The 23811-nt window shown below is 38.7% G+C and overlaps 1 protein-coding gene across 2 annotated transcripts in view; it reads right to left on the bottom strand.

Moving 5' to 3' along the window:
- The window catches only part of LOC124711979 (X-linked retinitis pigmentosa GTPase regulator-like), a 340089-nt gene that overhangs the window by 46629 nt on the left and 269649 nt on the right, over positions 1-23811 (bottom strand). For both annotated transcript variants that reach the window (XM_047242261.1, XM_047242262.1), the window contains one exon: positions 9206-9307. In XM_047242261.1, coding sequence (XP_047098217.1) covers positions 9206-9307 — 102 coding nt within the window. The remainder of the gene's footprint in view (positions 1-9205; positions 9308-23811) is intronic.

Raw genomic sequence — 23811 nt, 5'->3', positions numbered from 1 at the left:
CAGTTTGTGGCTTCTTAATGTGTTTTTCATTTTCATTTGAAATCTATCAGTTGGATCAGATGTTAGTTCTTCAGCATTATTTTCCTGTAATAGTTCTTTTGCCTAAGTTCTGCATTCCTGTTTATCCATGAGCACTACAGTGTAACTGTTATTTGATTTGGTCTTCCCCCTTTCCTGCAGTTTTTTCTTTATTAACTTGTCAGTGCAGCTGTGTTATCTTCCTTTTTGTTTATATGTGTGTTTAAGACCTTTTCCTTGTTGTGCTACAATATGTTCTGTTTCTATTTGACATCCCCAATGTCTGCAGCTGTTAACTCATCCCGGTTAATGTTACATTTAAGACCTTCGCTAATTATGTTTACCCGTCATTGCTTTAGGGTATTTGCTATTTTGTATTCCAGTCTCGAACCTTCTATGTGGGACAAACTGGGGAAAATTGTCTGCCTCCTTAGCTATGTGCTCAGCATACCTGATTGCCATGTAGTGGCCCCAAGTTTGATTCCTAGCTGGGTTGGAGATTTTCTCTGCTTGGGGACTGGGTGTCGCGTTACCGTAATCATCATATCATCATATCATCATCATCATCATCATCATCATCAACAACAACACATAAGTCATCCAATGTGGCATCAACTTAAGACTTGCAATTCAGTGGCCAAACTTCCCCAGATGGGGACTCTTGACCTCAGTACCATACGATCATTTCATTTTTGGGGAGAATTTTTGTGAATGGTTTCATTCAGAAAATATATTATGATTGTGGCCTTCAGCCAAGGGGGAAGAAAAAAGAATAATAAATACAACAGTTCACATATATATCACCATCACACTGGGATAAAAATATTCATGGCAGTCTTATGCTGTAACAATAAAAGAAAAGGAATGCGCACTCTACAGGAAGAATAATTCAAACAGAAGGCCATAAATAAAGAAGCAGTAGGAGGAGAACAGTGATAGCGTTCTCACTAATTTATAAGTTACCATAAAAGGATCAATTGGAAACCTGTACTTTGGGCATTTAGTACCTGCTGAAGAACACAGGGAAGCATGAAAAGGGCATGAAAATGAATGTAATTGTAAAAAGCGCAACTATATACATCTGTAAATATTTAGACAATTTAAATAAGCTGCCAATAATCACTACAGATGTCCTAACAAAATATCTAAGAGGGCTATCCAGAAAGCAACAGATGTTTAGGTCTATCGTGGTGGTGGGTGGGTCTATAGCTGCCATCCAGTGGTGGTAGCATGTGGCCTGTGTCTGTGCAACTTTGCTTTCTGTGATGTGTTAAAATGTGCACAGCAATAGAAAATCTCGCCACTTTTGAGGTGCATTCTGTGATTAAGTTTACATTGGCAAAACTACATGAACAGGTCAAGCAGGTGTGGTACAATGTATCCCCGGACAGTATTCGCCATTTGTACACTCCACTGGATGCCAAAGTCAGCACCTGCATTGCCGCCCATGGAGGCTACATCATTACTAATATAGGTATGTCAGCATGGGTCAATATCTGGTGCCTCAGAACTGTTCGTGCTACTGATCTGTAAATCTAATCATTTCATGTACTCCCTATGCATTGTTGCAACAATGACTCTTGAGTCAATTGGAAATGTCTAAAACAGTGTACTATTTTTTCAGCAGTTTATCATCACTGCAAGAATGGCCTTTCCAGAATCATATTAATTCATCTAATAGGAGAGTCTCTTTTATGGTTCTTAAATGATTATTTTTTTCCAGATATTTTACAAGTTGACCTTAGCAGGCTAATTTCTCGACAATTTTCACAATTGTTTCTTTGATCTTTTAAAAAAATTGATATCACTTCTGTTATTTTCCAAAAGTTTGGGATTTTACACCAGTACCAACATTAATTAAATAAATGTAATAATCTAAAATCACAAAAGGAACTGACATATTTTAAATGTTCCATACTGTCCACATGTTTTTCATACTTTTTAAAACTACTTGCATTTGTTCCATTGGGATCAAATCCACTGTACTTTTATGTGATGTGACCTCCCCTTTCTCCTTCAATTCTGGATCTTCCATTAAGACACAACATATCTTAATTACTATACAATGATATACAGTGGAGTACCGCAAAACAGACAAGCGAGATTTGGGTGTCAGTCCTAATAAATAACAAATGGAAAATAAAAATTATAGAATATTTCTTGATCATGAAAGAACTATCATATATAAATTTCAAACAGACAGAGAAAAATAACCAATTTTTGAAAATATATAATGTAACTGGATAGATAAAAAACACCTACTCACCAAGTGGTGGCAGGGGAACATACCCTTAAAAGTATTAAAGTTGGCAAGCTTTCGGAGCCAGAGGTAAGAGGTATGGGTCAATATCTGATGCCAGAGGTAAGTCTCCCCTGACCTGGGATTCTGAGAGATTTTTCCAAACTCTACCCCTTTTCCTAGACCTCAGCAGACCCTTCCCTTCACCCCTCTTCCTTCCCCTTCAACACTTTTGCCAGAAGAAGAAGCCACTGGCTCCGAATGCTTGTGATGTGTGTGATCTCCTGCCATCTCTTGGTGAGTTGTTATAAAACAGACAGAGGATATTTAGTGATTATAGGTACACGAAAGTGCTTCAATTTCTAATCTGTGGCGATTTAAATGCTAGAGTCGGCAAAATACCTATCTTAGGAGCTGTGGGTACATTCGGAGAACAACACGTCAATGAAAATGGTGAAGAACTTAGACAGTCTGCAATCTTCAACTAGCTTAAGATTACAAACAAATTTTTAAGAAAAAAGATATATGTAAACACATGGAGTGCTATGGGTTCTAGATCCCTAATAGACTATGTTACCACAAACAACAGGACATGTAATCAGGTTCAAGATGAACACATACACCGAGGAAGCGATATCTGTTCTGATTGTTATTTAGTCATCACAACAGTAACAATGACAGCTAAGTGGAAGAAACTAAGGCCAAGAAGACAAACAAAGCGTGAGGACGTCATTCACGTGTACCTCTTAGAACAAGGAAGTATTACGAAATTCCGCTACAGAAATATCTGCTAGACACTCCAACTGTTCAGCATACAGGGAAAGAATGACAAAACATTAAAGGATGCATACAAAGAGCAGCATATGAGGCATTGCAGAAAAAGAAGAAGTTAAGGAAACTCCTGCAGAGTAAAACACCAAAAACTGAAGAGCAGTACAACCATAAAAGGAAATATGCCTAACAAGTAAATAGGGTAGCACATCAAGAGTCATGGATCATTTTACACATATCCGTAACATACTGAAGTCACTTAGAGAATGCGAACATATAAAAATGAAGTAAATAAAGTAGACAAAAGTGAATATAGACATCTAAAAAATTAGATTGACAGAATGTGTGAAATGGTTACATAGGAAAGGCTAAAAGAAAAATGCAAAGCTGAAGGAGCAAGCATGACCATGGGAAACACAGATGCTGCCCATAGGAAAATCAAAGAAGGATTTGGAGAAAAGAGATGCAACTGAATGAATAACAAGAGCTCGGATGGCGAGCCAGTACTATGTAGAGAAAGGATTGCCAAGGCGGAAAGAATATAGAGAAGGGTTGCACAAAGGAAAGAAATCTGAAGCCAATATTATGGAAAAGGTAGTGGAGACACATTAAGATGAGACGTGAGATACGATACTTCAAGAAGAATTTAACATAGCACTGACAGCCCAAAGCTTACAAAAAGCTTCTGGAGTAGATGACATTTCCTCAGAATTAATGAGATCCTAGGGAGAGTATACCATGACAAAACTAGATATATGAGACAGATGAAATACTCTCAGACTACAATAATAATTTAACAATTCAGTTCCAAAAAAGGCAGTAGATGACAGGTTTGAATTTTATTAAAATGCAAGTCAAGCCATGTTTGCTGTTCGGTTGGTGCACAAGTTCATAGCATTTTTCCATAAATTTAATAAATGCTACAGACACATATAACAGGGACCTCAGTCATCAATAATATATTCTCCTTCACAATTTATAAAAGTCTGCCAACACTTGGTTAACTTCTTGATTCCATGACTGTAGAAATCATGTGGTTTTAATGCGAAGAAGTCATTGAGCCATATTCAGAGTGAATTTTCATCTGAAAAGGATGTTCCATGAAGGTTGTCTGACAGAGAACAGAAAATGTGAAAATCTGAGGGCACAAAATCAGGCGAATAAAGTGGGTGTGGAATGAATTCTCAACCCAACTCTTGTATACTGTTCTTTTTGTCAGTCTAGCAGAATGCAGGCAGCCATTATTGTGGAGTAGCATCACTTCATGCAATCTTCCTGGGCATTGTTCTTGGACTGAGTCTGCAAGACATCTCAGGTGTTGACAATAAATGTCAACAGTGATGGTTACACCTTGGGGAAGCAATGCATAGTACACCACAATGTTGCTGTTCCATCAGATGCATAACATTATCTTTTGTGGATTGCAAGTCTTTTTACAGAGAGTTACTGCTTTGTTGGGTCTCAACTATTCCTTCCTTTTCCTTATGTGCACATAATGACATCATTTCTCATCTCCAGTAATGATACACGATAGAAATTGTCGGTGTTGTTCATGAGCTAACTGATGATAAGCAAGCAGAGATGCACATATGACCACCTGGTGATCTTTGTGATTTTGGAGAAGAGCATGCAGCACCACACACCCAATGGTGAAAAGATTATAATTCATCACATCTGGAAGTTCTTGTGTACAGTGAAGTGGGCCATTGTGGATTAATGTGTTTTAAATGATTTTCATCAAACCTTGAAGGTCTTCCTGAATGTGGAGAGTCATTAATATCAAAAGGATCTTCCTTAAAATGAGAAAACCATTTTTTCGCCATGCTCTGTCCAATGACATTATCCACATACATGGTACACATGTTTCTGGCCACCTCTACAGCTGTCACCCCTCTACTGAACTCAAACAGAAGAATATGTCAGAAATGTTCTCATTTCTCCCCTTAGTACTCCATTTTCTAGTGTCCACAGCTCCACTCACTATCTCCAAATGACAAAATTACAATACGTAAACTCAAACAGCAACAATGAACTACAAATAAAAAAATGACAATTGATAAATAAACCCATAGGAACTGGAATACCAACTTTTGGGGAAAAAACCACACACTACAAACTTATGCACCAATATTTGCAGAAGAATGGAAAGTGGGGTCTAAGCCAACCTTGGGGAAGATCAGCTTTGGTTCTGGATTAATATCACAGAGCTAAAAATTCTAAATTAAACTCCACAATCAGGCCCAGAGGACACCACAATGCTGACTTGCTGTTGTCTGCTACACAGTGACATTTGGACACAATATGGAGGGGCAGATTACTCTCCTGGCCACTGTCTGCTTTCCAGGGCTTAAAGTCTCCTCAAATGGCATAGCGAGACTGATTGGACACCGTTCTGGTACTTCCACAAAACAATAAATAAATTCCTGTCAGATGTACTGGCCACTCAGTCAGTTGGAGTAATTTGGGATATGAAAGACCATACTGAACACACAACTTGTCTTAGAAGATAGTTTGAAGAAAGGCAAATCTATGTTTATAGTATCTGTAGAGAGAGAAAGCTTTTGACATTGTTGACTGGAATATGCTCTTTGAAATTCTAAGGTAGCAGTGATAGTGTACAGAGAGCAGAAGTTTATCTACACCTTGTACAGCAACCAGACTACACAGGACACAAAAGTGAACCAACTGATGAGAAGGGAGTGAGACTAGGTTGTAGCCTATCACCCTCGTTATTCGATCTGTACATTGAGCAAGCAGTAGAGGATCCCTAATGTTAATCAATATGTAGATTGAGCATTGAATCTTATAACTCCAGTCTGGTTTGTGTATAAGTTGGTATAACCTTTCATATACTGTATTTTATCCCTTTTAGCTTCAGAGTTTCAAAGATTGTGTTCTAGTCCATACTGTCAAAAGCATTCTCTATACATACAATTGACATAAACATAGGTTTCTCTTCCTTCAATCTATTTTCTAAGATAAGTCATGGGGTCAGCAATGCCACAGAATATTTCTACGTTTATTTGGAACTCAAATAGACATTTCCCATGACTGGCTTCTACCAGTCTTTTGTAAATACTTCATTTCAGTATTTTGTGGCCACAATTTATATTAAACAGATAGCTGTGTAATATTCACACCTATCAGCATCTGCCTTCTTAGGAACTAGAATGATTACATTTTTCATCATGTCTGAGAGTATTTCATCTCGATCATACTGTATGTCCTGCACACCAGGTGGGGATTTACTTTAGACAGGTGTTGCATGTTCCAGAACCAGGCTTCAGTTTCAGTCAATCAACTTTTTAAAGAAATCATTACGCCAGTGTAAATCACTAACTCTTCTGGCTATGATGGTATTTCAACCAAAAACTAAAATCTTGTGTTGATCCTGTAGCTTCCATCTCAATTCATAGCTTCTCTTTCAAGTTCTCTTTGTAATCATTTGATGCGTCAAGGTATATTTTATATAATAAAGGAACTGGTATAGGGACTGATGGAAAGAAGGGTTGCAGCCAGAGATGGGAACTTTAAGTGTGAGGCCTTTGGGGGTAATGCCAAATATCAGACAAGCCTGTATCGGTGTCTAAGTATGTGCGGATGGATATGTGTGTGTATGCGAGTGTATACCTGTCCTTTTATCCCCCTAAGGTAAGTCTTTCCGCTCACGGGATTGGAATGACTCCATACCCTCTCCCTTAAAACCCACATCCTTTCGTCTTTCCCTCTCCTTCCCTCTTTCCTGATGAAGCAACCGTTGGTTGCGAAAGCTTGAATTTTGTGTGTATGTTTGTGTGTCTATCGACCTGTCAGCACTTTCGTTTGGTAAGTCACATCATCTTTGTTTTTAAGGTATATTTTATGATAGATTGAAGTGTATTTTAGTAACAACTATTTACAAAAACTGGAGAAAAGCAAGCGACCACTAATTATTGACCCATCTTCCTCCTTTGCAGGTTGTAAGACATTTTTGACACTGTATCTTACAAAAGAATATTCAACAACCTCTCAGAGAAAACCTTTGAATAGAAGCTAAGCTTTGGCTTTTGTAAAGGCTTCTCTACAGAGAAAAAAATATTTGATACCACAAACTAATTTCTGATAGAAGTAAACAAGAAACATTGCCCTATTGGCATGTTCTGTGACCTTGCAAAAGGCTGCGATTGTGTAAATCATTAAATTCTATTGGGAAATTAATACAAAATGGGAGGTTCTCAGTGTAATACAAATAATGAAGGAATAAGAGTACAGTTGAGGCATCAAGTGGTCAACACACACATAAACGAAAAGAAGAACACTGCTAAGTTTTCCGATGATGTCCTCCTCCAGAGCTAACTAGCACAGAATACAACAATACAGAAAGAATAGATTGCTACTCATCATGAAGAAGTGTTATTGAGTCACAGACAATCACAATGAGATAGAATGCTAGAAATGTTCAGCTTTCAGGCTACATCTTTCTGCAGAATTAGAGAATGCACACAAATTCACACAAGCACAACTCACACACATATGGCCACTATCATCTCTGGGCACTAAGGCCTGAGAGATGACAGTGGCCAAGGGTGTGTGAGTTGCACTTACGTGAACATGTGTGTTTTCTGCCTCTGATGTAGGTCGCAGGCTAAAAGCTGCACACCTGTAGCATTCTTTTTCATTGTGCCTTCATGTGACGAGTAGCAATCTATCCTTCCCTTATTGCTGCATTCCACTGTAGACTTTCTATTGTTTAAGACAGAATACACACACACTGGAGCAGCTACACTATCACAGAGAACCAATATCTATTATTTTCACACTCCTAGAAGGCACTCAACGTGTTTACAATACAGGCAAGGGGAACTGATACAAACTGTCAGCAGTCGATCAGCACCAACACCTTTCCCTCATGGCTGTCCTAACCCATCTTCATCTGCAGACAGCACTAAGTTTAGCACATAGTCTGCTTCATTATATGAAAACAGATGTGACATGGAATAACTGACACCCAAAACAAAACTCAGCAAATGGAACACAGCACAGAATGGCAACAGTGCCGGTGTACACTGCAGTGTATGCAGTACTAAGGTCAACATCAACTGAAACTAATGAACATTTGTCCAAAGTTGTTCACTGCATCATCTTGCGACTTTATCAACTCTGTTACTCCTGTCAGCCAACATGCTCCACACCTCGTCGACTTGTGTATCATCAATGTTGCCATCGCATGCCAGTCTACAAACACATAATAAGCCTGGAGAATAAACTTGGCACAAATGGAACTGCATAAAGTGTCATATTGAATGGACCGATTTTTTTTCCGTGGATGTCGAGTTGGTTTCAGTCTTGACGTTGGCACAGGAAGTACTGAAAGTGGATGGTTTACTCTCGCCATCATCCGATGTTAGAATGCCTCTCTACCTGGATTGGAATCATTCGCCGACCGAGATGTCATCGCTTATAAGACCTGGCATTGTTGAATAGACGGTAAGACGCAATCTAGACCTAGTTATGTATATAGTAATACGCCTTTTACATTGCATACCCGCTCCTGTCATAAAGTTAGTAATGATGAAAAAATACATGTGTGGATGAAAGGACTTGGTGTACTTGCTGAGAATGTAACTGTAACTGGTGATGTAACCCTCTACTACAATTATTAATAAAGTCTGATCTGTAGCGTCAGCCACCAATCACTAGACGTACATCTGGTGAACGGGGGCTCAAGGATGCAACAATGTAAAAAAAATCTAAAACATAGTGCCGCGTTGGCCACTGAGTGCCTGCGAGGCTGCATGAGGAGTACAGTGTAATACCATAAGGTATTGATGACAGATACCTTATGGTATGACACAGTGGATTCAGGCACTGTCTCCTAATGTAGTCTGGAATCTTGGTCTGATGATTGTTATTATACCTGCAACCAGTTACAGCCAGTACAATGAAAATAAATTGCAATTTGGACTTTTTAGTTTCAGCATAGTCTTAATCTGGCAGCAAGACTGAAAATGGTGTATACTGTACTGCAGGATAAAAGATTCATTTAGGGCACTTTACACTGAACAAGTGAAAGCTTCCTTATGGTACTGCATTATTATTATCACACTTCTAAATCACAATTTCTCACTCTGGTACTCTACATAAAAAAAATCAGTTTCTGATTATAAAAATGATTCCAGTTTTGTCTCTTTTACTTACTTCTTCCATGGTCCTGAGTCAAAGGCCGTGGGCCGTTCTCTTCTTTCAAAGACTGTGATCTCTTCAGATGCATGCTGCTGAAGAATCTGGCAATTTTGCTTTCTGTTCAAACAATTATCAAAGAAGATTATATTTCAATATAATAATAATGTTAATTTTTTGTACCTAGAAATTATAAGTAACAAAAAGTTCAAACTTGAAAGCAGGTATACATAACTCCTCTGAAAGAGATAAAAATCATAAATTAGAGTAAGAGTATAAGATCCAGAATGAGATTTTCACTCTGCAGTGGAGTGTACACTGATATGAAACTTCCTGGCAGATTAAAACTGTGTGCCGAACCGAGATTCGAACTCGGGACCTTTGCCTAAGAGTATAAAATGTTCACTGCATGTATAAGTAAATCAACAAAAGGTAACAAGTCTTCTTCTTATAAGACATTTTAAGAGACACATTGTGAGGGCACCAAATTTGTGTGTGTAAATTACATTCCAAATGCTATCACATACAATGTCAAAGTGGTATACAGCTGAGTGTGGCTTGAAACAATTGCATTCAGTGTTAATTTGAGTAATTAGTGGCTTGGAATAATTGCATTCAGTGTTAATTTGAGTAATTAATTGTTGAATGACTTTATGTTAGAATAGCTATTTCTGACAGTTTGTTTAGGTGATGTTTCAGAGGTCTCTGGGTGCTGGAGAAGTGATGGTGTGCTACCAAGGTTGCAGTGGGAGACAGGTGCATGTATCTCATAGCTACTCAGTTTTGGACAGCCAAGGAACCACAACCAGAAGGCCTCCAACTATGGATGGCACATTCGCAAAATATAATTTAATGATATGCACACTCAAAGTAACAAAATTAATTTTGAAGAATAGTCAATGATACTTCAGTTATGCATGCAACTATGCTGAAGCAACATTGGCAGGCACCAGGTTTTAATTAATGAACTTGACCTGTATGAAGTATTATTGTAGTTTGAAATAAAATAAGCCTGAGGATTCTAATTACTTTATTTACTCTGAAGCAAAGTTTGCTATGAGAGTTACTTCTGATTATTGGAAGTTAGAAGTTTGATTATCTTAGAAAGGCACACAGATCAAAGTTTGTCAAATAAATGGTTGGTTAGACATTTTCTCAAACACTAAAGTTCCTATGCCATATGACTCGGTCATTCCTTTGTATGTGGCAACTGGGTAACAGAACTTAAAAATATTATGAAGGGAATTTTGTTGAGAGGCAAATTAATTCTGAAGTGAAGAAAGAATATAAGAGGGTGATAAACCATTAATACTGGAGATAACACAAATTTTCTTGGTGAAGATGACCAAGGATTGGTGATTGTGGAGTTGCATTTGTTGTGTTACCACAAGGGTGGTTAAGTGGACTGAAAAGCTACAGGTAGCTATGAACACAAATAAATACAAATAATCAGAAAATAATTAGCATTAATAAATACACTTAGTTTTATTGAAGCCAAACAATAACCAAATTAATAAGTGCTTAGGAACATCTAAACACTGAAAGAATTAAAGTATTGCAAGCAAGTTATAAGAAAAGAAGAGGTTTCTCACAACAATTAATGAAGAGTAAATACCATCACAACTGAGGATTATCATTATTTACTTGAATCACAAGTCTAGGAAGATGCCATTAGGGGACAATATAGAGCTAAGGGAAACAACATGCAATCAAATACTACTATGACATGTTCATATTAGTAAAAGGTGTGGAGCAATTAAAAGAGAAGGAAAGAAGAGAGGGACAAACTAACACTCACTTTTATTGGTGCAAATTTGTAGTTTCAGGTGACCTCAGGCTCTGTGAGCTGTTCTCACCCTATCAATGAAAGAAGTGAATGGCACACATCATAGCAACTAGGTGTGTGAAACAAATGAGCCAATGGCAGAGGAGGACGAAGCAGAAAAACTATCAGCACATATACAGTCAACTGATGCATTGAAGGTGTGGAATTCACGGAACAACAAGTCACTTTGTGCACGGGCATCAAAATACGAATACACAAATGATGAATCAGTGTTAATTCATTCGGAGTGGGACCTGTGAGAATGAAGATGGGATTCAAAACATGACCACAGAAGTGAGGCAGCACTGACCGGACAAAAGTGGCACAACTGGTTCCCTCTGTTTTGAATGTGAAGCATGCGGAATGTGGCAACAACTCTGACTACCGCCTTATAACTGCTCTGGTGACAGGCAGCACCACCACTCTAGAATCATTAGTGATACTGTCACTGAACAGCACAGTGACTGGAGACTGCTTTACTGGGCAAACATACTGAATTCATCAGTTAAAATGAGATTTTCAGGCTCCAATGAATGAAAATTAATAAACAGTATGCAAAAATATTATGTGATTTATGATGCATGACATGAAGAATACAGAAACATTTCAGGGAACGTTAATGTCCGGAGAGGTGTAACACAGGAGCTAAATGGGACCAGTTTTTTGTCTCTAATTTCAAATCCACTGCTGTTTAGAAACCTTCAAAAGTGAGAAAAGCTAAGCATTTTTGTTTTGGCTGGTTCCTTCATTAACATCATAACTATAAAATGGAGTTCCTTTCTCTTCAAGGCAACTGTCATGTAGCAAATTGAGTACACAACACACCGATAATATCAGATCATCAACCATGTCATGGACTACAGCAACATGACTATAAAAGTCTCTAAAGACTTGGCTTAATAGCCCAAAAGCATTTTCTGTCCCTCAAAATAAGCATGACACAATCTATAGTTATAGATCTGATCATTGTGATGTAGTACCTCATCTCAAATAAGCTTTCATCATGCAATCCCTAAGAGAAAATGTGTCTCCAATCAGGAAATGGGGCAACCTCACAGTTGTGCCCAGCAAACACTTTGGTGGAGGGATATTAAACTTCTTTGTTGCAATTTTTTAAATATCCTATCACCTGATACTTTTGTGTAAGTGCCAACATCAACACCAATGAATTTACAATTTGCATCCACAATTGCAAACAAAGCAATTGAAAAGGAATATTTATATAATTAAAAACAGTGATCCACTCTCATCTGGTGGTATATGTAAACGTAATTTTCAACTGTAATACCAACGCAATTAGGTACACTCAATTTATCCCAAAATTCTTGTTCAGTAATCTGAAATCTGATTCAGTAGAAGGTGGCATCAATATAGGCAGCAATGTTATTCTTAAAATCTTCAGTACATGTTTCACAATTCATGATATGTGAGATGATGACATTGATATTCAAATGAAAAGGAGCAGTAACTATTGCCTGTAGCCAAGGACCTGAAACAAATGAAAACACATAACTAATGTAGTTCCCATTTACAGGTGATCACTGTAAGAAGTGGAAGTTTTAAAGAGATCATTACGAGAAGCTTAAGAGGAAAAGCCAATTAGGAACAGGCCCTGCTGCCTCAAAAAATTCAAAAGGCAAAGGACAAGAACAGCTATCATTCCTTGATGGTGTTCCACAGCACAGCTTTAGAGGAACAAATATTCCAGTGCTATCAGTGCACTCAAAAAACACAGGAAAACCTAGAATACAATGGAGACCAAACTTGTCAGCTGGACATTTTAGCATCACAGGAAGAAGGTATGGTGTCAAAAAATACAACGTGAATTAGTGGGGAAACAGCTGAATTAACAAATGATGAATGATGTATAACAGTACAGAAAACACAGTAAATTTGGTGGCAATGATGATATGGTATTAAAAATGTGGAAAGGGAGGGTACAAAGTATGCAAAATTTAAGAGGAACATTTACAGTAAACAGTGATGATGACACTGATTATTTTCCCATCACATAAGTGAAATTGTATTGCATCTACCTCAAGTTTATAAGGCAAAAAAAAGCAACATTGTTTCTAACTGTGGAAAAATGCTTGCACGGTGCAACAGGCATCAGCCACCAAGTGATATCGGCAGTCCAATCTCCACATATCTGGCACAGCACAGTATTAGGAAGTAACTTGCCAAGCATTTGACATGCAGCACAACGTAATAATGTGTGAAATTTTGTACACTTACCTCACTGTCATTTTTTTTTTTTTTTTGTACTTACTGCATTTCTTAGGCCCTGTGGTTTTATTTGTTATTAATAACACAGGGAATGAAATTAATCTATATTTTACTTAAATGGCAATAGCTCCAGGATACATTTTCATCACTTGACAAATGTTTTTTAATCAGTGCTGCATAACTTCCTTCTGATGTTCTGCTTTTATAGAAAGGCATTGCCAGCTTTCATCTTTTCTGTATGCAACAATAAAACGTCATCATCTTCCTCTTCCAATAACAACACAACAACCATAGCAAAGATATCTCGCCTTGCGTAGTTCTTGCTTAAGCAACTGCATGCTTGTCTGTCAGTGCATTCTGCAATGCACCCACTGCAGACAACAATGATGCCATCTGTCTTCTGTAATCGCTGTTGCTCTGTTCAGAGTCACACCTTAAAGTGAACTGCTTTTAATGTGTACTGATGTCAACTACATCATGCTAATGTCCAGTGATAACAACATAATTCACTTTCAACTGTAACTACATCTGATGATAAAGACTCATGTAACTTGATTTTGCTAGCAACAGCAAGTTTATAATCATCATGTTGTATGAAAGAAATGTGAAACAGATTATCTGGGAGAACGGATGTGATGGAACAAAAGCCTAAAGAGGAATTAAATAATCTGGGGACTCTAGATAATTGGGTTGAGATGGTCGATCGTGTGAGTATGAATGAAGAGAAATTGAATGAATTAAATAAGACACATGTTATTATTATTAGTTGAGTGGATAAATTACAACACAGGAGGTACTGAATGAAACTAGGAAGTTACTGAAGGTGAAAGAAATGATTTAATAAAAATATGTGGAAAATTATGCTCAATATTATGTTACAAAGAGACTGAATGGGCTTTATTAAAGAAAGCACTGAGTGTATTATTAAATAAGAGATTAAAATCAAATCAGAAAGAGTTTTTACAAAACAATGAGGGTAGTAATATTTGGAGTGAGCATTTTACCTTTCGAAATGGGCAGGGCATTAAAAAACTACTCTCCCATATTCAGATTTTTCCAGTGGAGAGCCAGGATTACTTTCCAAACTAAAAAAGGATTGTTAACTAGACACTGGAATGATCAAAGGAAAGTAAGGGCCTTAAAAATTTGTTAACAGACTCTTCCATTGGTTCTTGGTAGAACAACAACATTATAATAAATGAAAAGCACCAGTTTGCTTTTGTTCTACAATATTACTTTTATTATTAACCAGTTTTCGGCTTACAAGGCCATCTTCTGACACTGTAAGCCAAAAACCAGTTAACAATAAAAGTAATATTGTGCTAAAAACCGGTTAACAATAAAAGTAATATTGTAGAACAAAAGCAAACTGGTGCTTTTCATTTATTAAAAATTTGTGTTTTGCGATAACTGCAAATATAGATGCAAACTGCACCTCAAATTTAAAATTGCCTAATAAATGATATTTTATAGTGGATTGTATCCAGATGAAATATTTTGTCAAAGATAGTTTGATATAGCTTTATTTTTTGCATATAAATATAGAAAATGTAACTAATTTTTGGTTACTGGTATTTAACATCATGTGGTGAAGCCTAGTTTAGAAAGATAATACGTGTAACAACATGTTGGCAAAACAGAAAGTGCATGAATGCAGTGACATATTGGTGTGCTTGATGCCCTGCTACCACTTCAGTAGTGGGTGGTTGAATGGCCTCTATACATGCCACCATAATGCAATGTACGGCTCTGGCAGGGGTCTTAGTGCCTTAGAACAAAAAATACATATTTTATTCACCTGGCAGAAATTCAAAAGTTGGTATAATCACACCACGTTTACATGTGACACAACTTCTTGAAGATGAAAACTGAGTTTCTGAAACCATTTTTCGTTCTCCTGTTTATCCGTTAAGAGTTGACATGGTTTTGTTACATCGTTCAAATATTGCACCTGGAAATCAGCTGTTCCAGCTTCTGATTTAGTGAAAAAAAAATGACTGATTGTCTTCAGTTGAGTATTAAAGGTAGACAACTTCATTGGTCTACTTTTCCTTCACTGCACAAGAAATTACTCCATCCACATTATAGTATTTGAGAGTTGTAGCATCATATTCTAGTACCTGAATAGTGTATAATCGCGTAGTCTCCTTCCGCCGCCGAGCAGTGTGTCAGTAGTGCGCAAGTAGCAGCATTACTGCATTTACTAGGCAATCTTGTATTTTAATAACCGTTTAAATTTTGTGTCGATTTGTTTGCGCTCTCTGTAGATTAGTTCAGACGTTCTTTGCACAACAGTTTTTAGCATGGATAGGGACTGCAGCTGCTGTGTTCGGATGCAGGCTGAGTTGGCATCCCTTCACTCCCAGCTTCAGGCAGTGTTGGCTTCGGTCACACAGCTTGAGGCTGTTGCTAATGGGCATCACTGTGGGGTTCCGGACGGGGGTTTGTCGGGGATGGCCAGCTCGTCCCACGCATCCCCCGATCGGACTATGATTGTGGTTGCCCGGGATACTGCCCGCATTGAGGCTGATCCCTCACCTGTGGTAGAGTGGGAGGTCGTCTCAAGGTGTGGCAGGGGGCGAAAGACATTCCGGAGGGCTGAACGGAAGGCCTCTCCAGTTTGCGTGACAAACCGGTTTCAGGCTCTGTCTCAGGCTGATACTGATCTTCGGCCTGACATGGCTGCTTGTCCTGTTCCAGAGATTGCCTCTCAGTCTGCAAGATCCGGGCGGTCGCAGAGGGTGGGCTTACTGGTAGTTGAGAGCTCCAACGTCAGGCGCGTAATGGGGCCCCTTAGGGATATGGCAGCAAGAGAGGGGAAGAAAACCAATGTGCACTCCGTGTGCATACCAGGGGGAGTCATTCCAGATATGGAAAGGGTCCTTCCGGGTGCCATGAAGGGTACAGGGTGCACCCATCTGCAGGTAGTCGCTCATGTCGGCACCAATGACGTGTGTCGCTATGGATCCGAGGAAATCCTCTCTGGCTTCCGGCGGCTATCTGATTTGGTGAAGACTGCTAGTCTCGCTAGTGGGATGAAAGCAGAGCTCACCATCTGCAGCATCGTCGACAGGACTGACTGCGGACCTTTGGTACAGAGCCGAGTGGAGGGTCTGAATCAGAGGCTAAGACGGTTCTGCGACCGTGTGGGCTGCAGATTCCTCAACTTGCGCCATAGGGTGGTGGGGTTTCGGGTTCCGCTGGATAGGTCAAGAGCCCACTACATGCAACAAGCGGCTACACGGGTAGCAGGGGTTGTGTGGCGTGGGCTGGGCGGTTTTTTAGGTTAGATGGCCTTGGGCAAGTACAGAAAGGGCAACAGCCTCAACGGGTGTAGGGCAAAGTCAGGACATGCAGGGACCAAGCAGCAATCGGTATTGTAATTGTAAACTGTCGAAGCTGCGTTGGTAAAGTACCGGAACTTCAAGCGCTGATAGAAAGCACCGAAGCTGAAATCGTTATAGGTACAGAAAGCTGGCTGAAGCCAGAGATAAATTCTGCTGACATTTTTACAAAGGTACAGACGGTGTTTAGAAAGGATAGATTGCATGCAACCGGTGGTGGAGTGTTCGTCGTTGTTAGTAGTAGTTTATCCTGTAGTGAAGTAGAAGTGGATAGTTCCTGTGAATTATTATGGGTGGAGGTTACACTCAACAACCGAGCTAGGTTAATAATTGGCTCCTTTTACTGACCTCCTGACTCAGCAGCATTAGTGGCAGAACAACTGAGAGAAAATTTGGAATACATTTCACATAAATTTTCTCAGCATGTTATAGTCTTAGGTGGAGATTTCAATTTACCAGACATAGACTGGGACACTCAGATGTTTAGGACGGGTGGTAGGGACAGAGCATCGAGTGACATTATACTGAGTGCACTATCCGAAAATTACCTCGAGCAATTAAACAGAGAACCGACTCATGGAGATAACATCTTGGACCTACTGATAACAAACAGACCTGAACCTTTCGACTCTGTATGTACAGAACAGGGAATCAGTGATCATAAGGCCGTTGCAGCATCCCTGAATATGAAAGTTAGTAGGAATATAAAAAAAGGGAGGAAGGATTATCTGTTTAGCAAGAGTAATAGAAGGCAGATTTCAGACTACCTAACAGATCAAAACGAAAATTTCTGTTCCGACACTGACAATGTTGAGTGTTTATGAAAAAAGTTCAAGGCAATCGTAAAATGCGTTTTAGACAGGTATGTGCTGAGTAAAACTGTGAGGGACGGGAAAAACCCACCGTGGTACAACAACAAAGTTAGGAAACTACTGCGAAAGCAAAGAGAGCTTCACTCTATGTTTAAACGCAGCCAGAACCTCTCAGACAAACAGAAGCTAAACGATGTCAAAGTTAGCGTAAGGAGGGCTATGCGTGAAGCGTTCAGTGAATTTGAAAGTAAAATTCTATGTACCGACTTGACAGAAAATCCTAGGAAGTTCTGGTCTTACGTTAAATCAGTAAGTGGCTTGAAACAGCATATCCAGACACTCCGGGATGATGATGGCATTGAAACAGAGGATGACACGTGTAAAGCTGAAATACTAAACACCTTTTTCCAAAGCTGTTTCACAGAGGAAGACCGCACTGCAGTTCCTTCTCTAAATCCTCGCACAAACAAAAAAATGGCTGACATCGAAATAAGTGTCCAAGGAATAGAAAAGCAACTGGAATCACTCAACAGAGGAAAGTCCACTGGACCTGACGGGATACCAATTCGATTCTACACAGAATACGCGAAAGAACTTGCCCCCCTTCTAACAGCCGTGTACCACAAGTCTCTAGAGGAAAGGAAGGTTCCAAATGATTGGAAAAGAGCACAGGTAGTCCCAGTCTTCAAGAAGGGTCGTCGAGCAGATGCGCAAAAATATAGACCTATGTCTCTGCCGTCGATCTGTTGTAGAATTTTAGGACATGTTTTTTGCTCGAGTATCATGTAGTTTTTGGAAACCCAGAATCTACTATGTAGGAATCAACATGGATTCCGGAAACAGCGATCGTGTGAGACCGAACTCGCTTTATTTGTTCATGAGACCCAGAAAATATTAGATACAGGCTCCCAGGTAGATGCTATTTTTCTTGACTTCCGGAAGGCATTCGATACAGTTCCGCACTGTCGCCTGATAAACAAAGTAAGAGCCTACGGAATATCAGACCAGCTGTGTGGCTGGATTGAAGAGTTTTTAGCAAACAGAACACAGCATGTTGTTATCAATGGAGAGACGTCTACAGACATTAAAGTAACCTCTAGCGTGCCACAGGGGAGTGTTATGGGACCATTGCTTTTCACAATATATATAAATGACCTAGTAGATAGTGTCGGAAGTCCCATGCGGCTTTTCGCGGATGATGCTGTAGTATACAGAGAAGTTGCAGCATTAGAAAATTGTAGCGAAATGCAGGAAGATCTGCAGCGGATAGGCACTCGGTGCAGGGAGTGGCAACTGACCCTTAACATAGACAAATGTAATGTATTGCGAATACATAGAAAGAAGGATCCTTTATTGTATGATTATATGATAGCGGAACAAACACTGGTAGCAGTTACTTCTGTAAAATATCTGGGAGTATGTGTGCGGAACGATTTGAAGTGGAATGATCATATAAAATTAATTGTTGGTAAGGCGGGGTACCAGGTTGAGATTCATTGGGAGAGTCCTTAGAAAATGTAGTCCATCAACAAAGGAGGTGGCTTACAAAACACTCGTTCGACCTATACTTGAGTATTGCTCATCAGTGTGGGATCCGTACCAGATCGGGTTGACGGAGGAGATAGAGAAGATCCAAAGAAGAGCGGCACGTTTTGTCACAGGGTTATTTGGTAACCGTGATAGCATTACGGAGATGTTTAACAAACTCAAGTGGCAGACCCTGCAAGAGAGGCGCTCTGCATCGCGGTGTAGCTTGCTCGCCAGGTTTCGAGAGGGTGCGTTTCTGGATGAGGTATGGAATATATTGCTTCCCCCTACTTATACCTCCCGAGGAGATCACGAATGTAAAATTAGAGAGATTAGAGCGCGCATTGAGGCTTTCAGACAGTCGTTCTTCCCGTGAACCATACGCAACTGGAACAGGAAAGGGAGGTAATGACAGTGGCACGTAAAGTGCCCTCCGCCACACACCGTTGGGTGGCTTGCAGAGTATAAATGTAGATATAGATGTAGATGCTAAAAGTGTTTTAGCAACAAGACATAATGTACCAAACCAAGCATGTTTCGAAACTAACTTAGGTGTAGGCAGCGGGAAGGGCGGGGGTGGGGGGTGGGGGGTGGGGTGGGGGTTGCGTCAGATACCAGTAGAGGTCGAGCCTATACTATCTCGTTTATGACTCTGCCAACCCATTCAAGCTAATAGGTACTGAGTGCTTTCTTCCCCTAACATGCAAATTGATCTCATTTTGATTCTACTGCCCCACTAAAGTAGGTTCTGTCAGTAGCATTGTCAGGCGTAGGTTGGATGGCTATGAATGGCCATGGAAGGTTGGAATCAATATTCTGCTGATTTTGTAATTATCAGATTGGGTCAGAAAGAGAAACTATGTTGAGAAACACCTTAAATCAAAGAAGTACTCTGTTCACTGGCGGGAAAATGCTGCTGATTCTCAATATGACCGGTCATTTGTTGGAAGCTTAAATAGAGCCAAAAGAAGAAAATGAGGAAAGGTCATTTCAGAAAACAACTGCTGAAGTTTTTGTAAAAGCAAACATTCAAATCAAAAAGCTTCCCATTAGCACTCTTTTTTAACAGTCAATTTCAATGCACTAAGGCTTTGTCTTCAGGTACATAGCATGACAATATTTTAAATTTGTACAACTAATGACAAACAAACAAAAGTAGATACAAAAATTTCCAAAAATAGATGCAACTTTTACCAAAAATAGATGCTACACTTTCAGTTCCCTAGTAATAAGTCATTTGGTGGGATGTTATCCGGTAGGGTATGCTACATTTAGAGAAATCTGAGAAATATACAAGATTTGAAAGTGCATTAAAAACTAAGTATTCGGGCGAGGATACATAAAATAAACTGGAAACTGAACTGTAAGCTCAAACCATAGCATAACAGCTGTGGTGGATACAGACAATTTGAAGAGTGGTATATTTAGATGACCCTACCAGGGATGAACATCTATTGAAAATGGTTTTAACCCTAGAACAACAATCTGGGGTAAAAATTACTCCAGTTCAAATAATTTTTTATCCTATGTTGGTATTACTGGCTTCTAGGGCGGGAATCATTGTTTACCTTTCCATTCAGTCAGTATTGTTGTTCATGTTGAGGAGGCTATAAAGTCTCAGACTGGCTATAAAGTCTCAGGCTTTATTCTCCATCCTCAGATAAATTGTGAAATTTACCCGTCAGGGTAAAAAATCACCCAGCTTTGATATTTATGTTAAATTCTTTTTGTTTACAAAATAGGTGGTACTTTCTTTTGCAGACACAGAAAATGCCTTCTGATAAAATACTAAGAACTCCAGATGAAATAATATGAGAACTTGAGTGTCAAGAGGCTGAAAACGTATATTCCAGTGACTGATGAAGATGTGAGTGAACCTCGAAGCAAAAATGAGACAGATGCGTGAGAAATAATTTACCCAAGAAGCTTCACATAAAGAAGAGCAACAAAGTTCCTTTGAATGCTGTGTCTCTTCAAACCCAGTGGGCAAAGACCATCGGTAAAATATTTATCAACGTTGCCATAACAGTTTAGTTTGAAAACGTTTGATGTATTCAAAATTTCATCAAATTTTGAAATTAATTTATAAAAATCTATATTTCCTTTTATATGAGGATCTATTTTTTTTCTTAGTTGTTAGCTTTATATTTTTTACCAATTTACATTTTATTTGTGATATTATGCTAAGCAATTCCTTCAATGTTTCTTACGCTTTATGTTACGTTCTATTGTGTTTTGTACAGTGTTATAACAAAACTGGTAATTGAATATAACAGATGAGTACAATCTCATATTTCCACATATGACAAGCATGATACAATAAAATACATTGATATTATAATTATTATTTACTTTGTTATATTTCCAAAGATTAACAATAGTCTGTAATAAAAGTTGCACATTGTTTGATTATTGATTATTACTTTATATTACCCCTTGTAATTGGACACATTCCTCTGACATTAACCCCCCCCTTTTTAATAGAAATAGCTGATAACAGGAATATTTTCGAAACTTGTATAGGTGATCATTATCTCAGCCGTTTAACTAAATGAATTTCATATATTTTGTATATGTGTTGTATTTCAGGCTAAAATGTATAAAAAGAAATTAATTTGTTGTAATCGATATTTACCAGCTCTGTTTGTATAGCTAAAATTCTTCTTCTTTTAGATATACTTGAAATTATGAAATATCTGGTATACTTCAAATTCATATTATTAATTGCACAATCTAACACTAATTATTAAATTTATTTCTGGATTCATTTACAAAATAATGATATAACATGGTGATGATTCTTCTTTTGTTTGTAAAGTCTTCTGTTTTGTAAACTCTTTGGAATGTGTTAGTGCAACAGAATGAGTTAGTAGTAGTGGGCATGCCTCTGATGGAAATAGATGTGTTTCTAATTTTGGCAATAATAGTGTAATTTTTGGTTTTATGAATATGGAGATAGTGAAGTCAGTGCGATATAGAACAATGGGATAAAATAAAAAAATCATAGAAACAGAAATTACTTTATCAGTTATCTACATTTACATGGTTACTCTGCAATTCACACTTAAGTGCCTGGCAGAGGGTTCATTGAACCATTTTCATACTACTTCTCTACCATTCCACTCTCAAATGGCGCATGGGGAAAATGGAACACCTAAATCGTTTCGTTTGAGCTCTGATTTCTCTTATTTTATTGTGATGATAATTTCTCCCTACGTAGGTGGGTGTCAACAAAATATTTTCACTCGAAAGAGAAAGTTGGTGATTGAAATTTCATAAATAGATCTTGCCACAAAGAAAACCGCCTTTGTTTCAGTGACTGCCACCCTCACCCGCGTATCATATCAGTGACACTCTCACCCCTATTGCGCCATAACGCGAAACGAGCTGTCCTTCTTTGCACTTTTTCGATGTCCTCCGTCAATCCCACGTGGTAAGGATCCCACACCATGCAGCAATATTCCAGCAGGGGACGGGCAAGTGTAATGTAGGCTGTCTCTTTAGTGGGTTTGTCATATCTTCTAAGTGTTCTGCCAACAAAGCGCAGTCTCTGTTTTGCCTCCCCCACAATATTATCTGTGTGGTCTTTCCAATTTTAGTTGCTTGAGCTGCCCCTCTTTGCACTTTTTTTATGTCCTCCATCAATCCTACCTGGTAAGGATCCCACACCAAGCAGCAATATTCCAGCAGAGGACAGGCAAGTGTAATGTAGGCTGTCTCTTTAGTGGGTTTGTCACATCTTCTAAGTGTTCTGCCAACAAAGCGCAGTCTTTGTTTTGCCTTCCCCACAATATTATCTGTGTGGTCTTTCCAATTTAAGTTGCTTGTAATTATAATTCCTAGGTATTTAGTCGAATTGACAGCCCTTAGATTTGTGCGATTTATCGTATACCCAAAATTTATCGGATTTCTTTTAGTAGGATTTCTTTTAGTACCCATGTGGATGTGACCTCTGACTTTTCTTTGTTATTGCCAATTGCCACTTTTTGCACCACACAGAAATCCTCTCTAGATCATTTTGTAATTGGAACTGATCGTCTGATGATTTTACTAGATGGTAAATCACAGCGTCATCTGCAAAAAATCTAAGGGGGCTGCTCAGATTATCACCTAGGTTATTTATGTAAATCAGAAACAGCAGAAGGCCTATGACACTACCTTGCAGCAGAACACCAGATATCACCCCTGTTCTACTCGATGACTTACCATCTATCACTACGAACTGTGACCTCTCTGAGAGGAAATTCTGACTCCAGGCACACAACTGAGACGATACTCCATAAGCACGCAATTTGATTAATAGTTGCTTGTGAGGAACAGTATCAAAAGACTTCTGGAAATCTAGGAATATGGAATCGATTTGAGATCCCTTGTCGACAGAACTCATTACTTCATGGGAATAAAGAGCTAGCTGTGTTGCACAAGAACAATATTTTCTGAATCCGTGTTGGTTACATATCAATAAGTCATTTTCTTCAAGGTGATTCATAACGTTCGAGTACAGTATAAGCTCCAAAATCCTACTGTAGATTGAGGTCAGTGATATGGGTCTATAATTCAAATGGGTTACTCTTATTTCCTTTCTTGAATATTGGTATGACCTATGCTACTTTCCAGTCTTTAGGAACACACCTTTTGTCAAGTGAGCGCTTCTATATGATTGCTAAGAAAGGCATTATTGTGTCCCCATACTCTGAAAGGAACCTTACTGGTATACCATCTCGACTGGAAGACTTGCCTTTCTTACGTGATTTGAGTTGTTTCACAACACCTAAGATATCTACTTTTATGTCACTCATGCAAACAGCTGTTCCGGTTTCAAAATCTAGAATATTTACTTCGTCTTCTTTTGTGAAGGAATTACGGAAAACTGTATTTAGTAACTCTGCT

The sequence above is a fragment of the Schistocerca piceifrons genome, chromosome 8 (genome assembly GCF_021461385.2).
Source record: "Schistocerca piceifrons isolate TAMUIC-IGC-003096 chromosome 8, iqSchPice1.1, whole genome shotgun sequence".
NCBI lineage: Eukaryota > Metazoa > Arthropoda > Insecta > Orthoptera > Acrididae > Schistocerca > Schistocerca piceifrons.
This window is presented reverse-complemented; position numbering and strand designations above follow the sequence as displayed.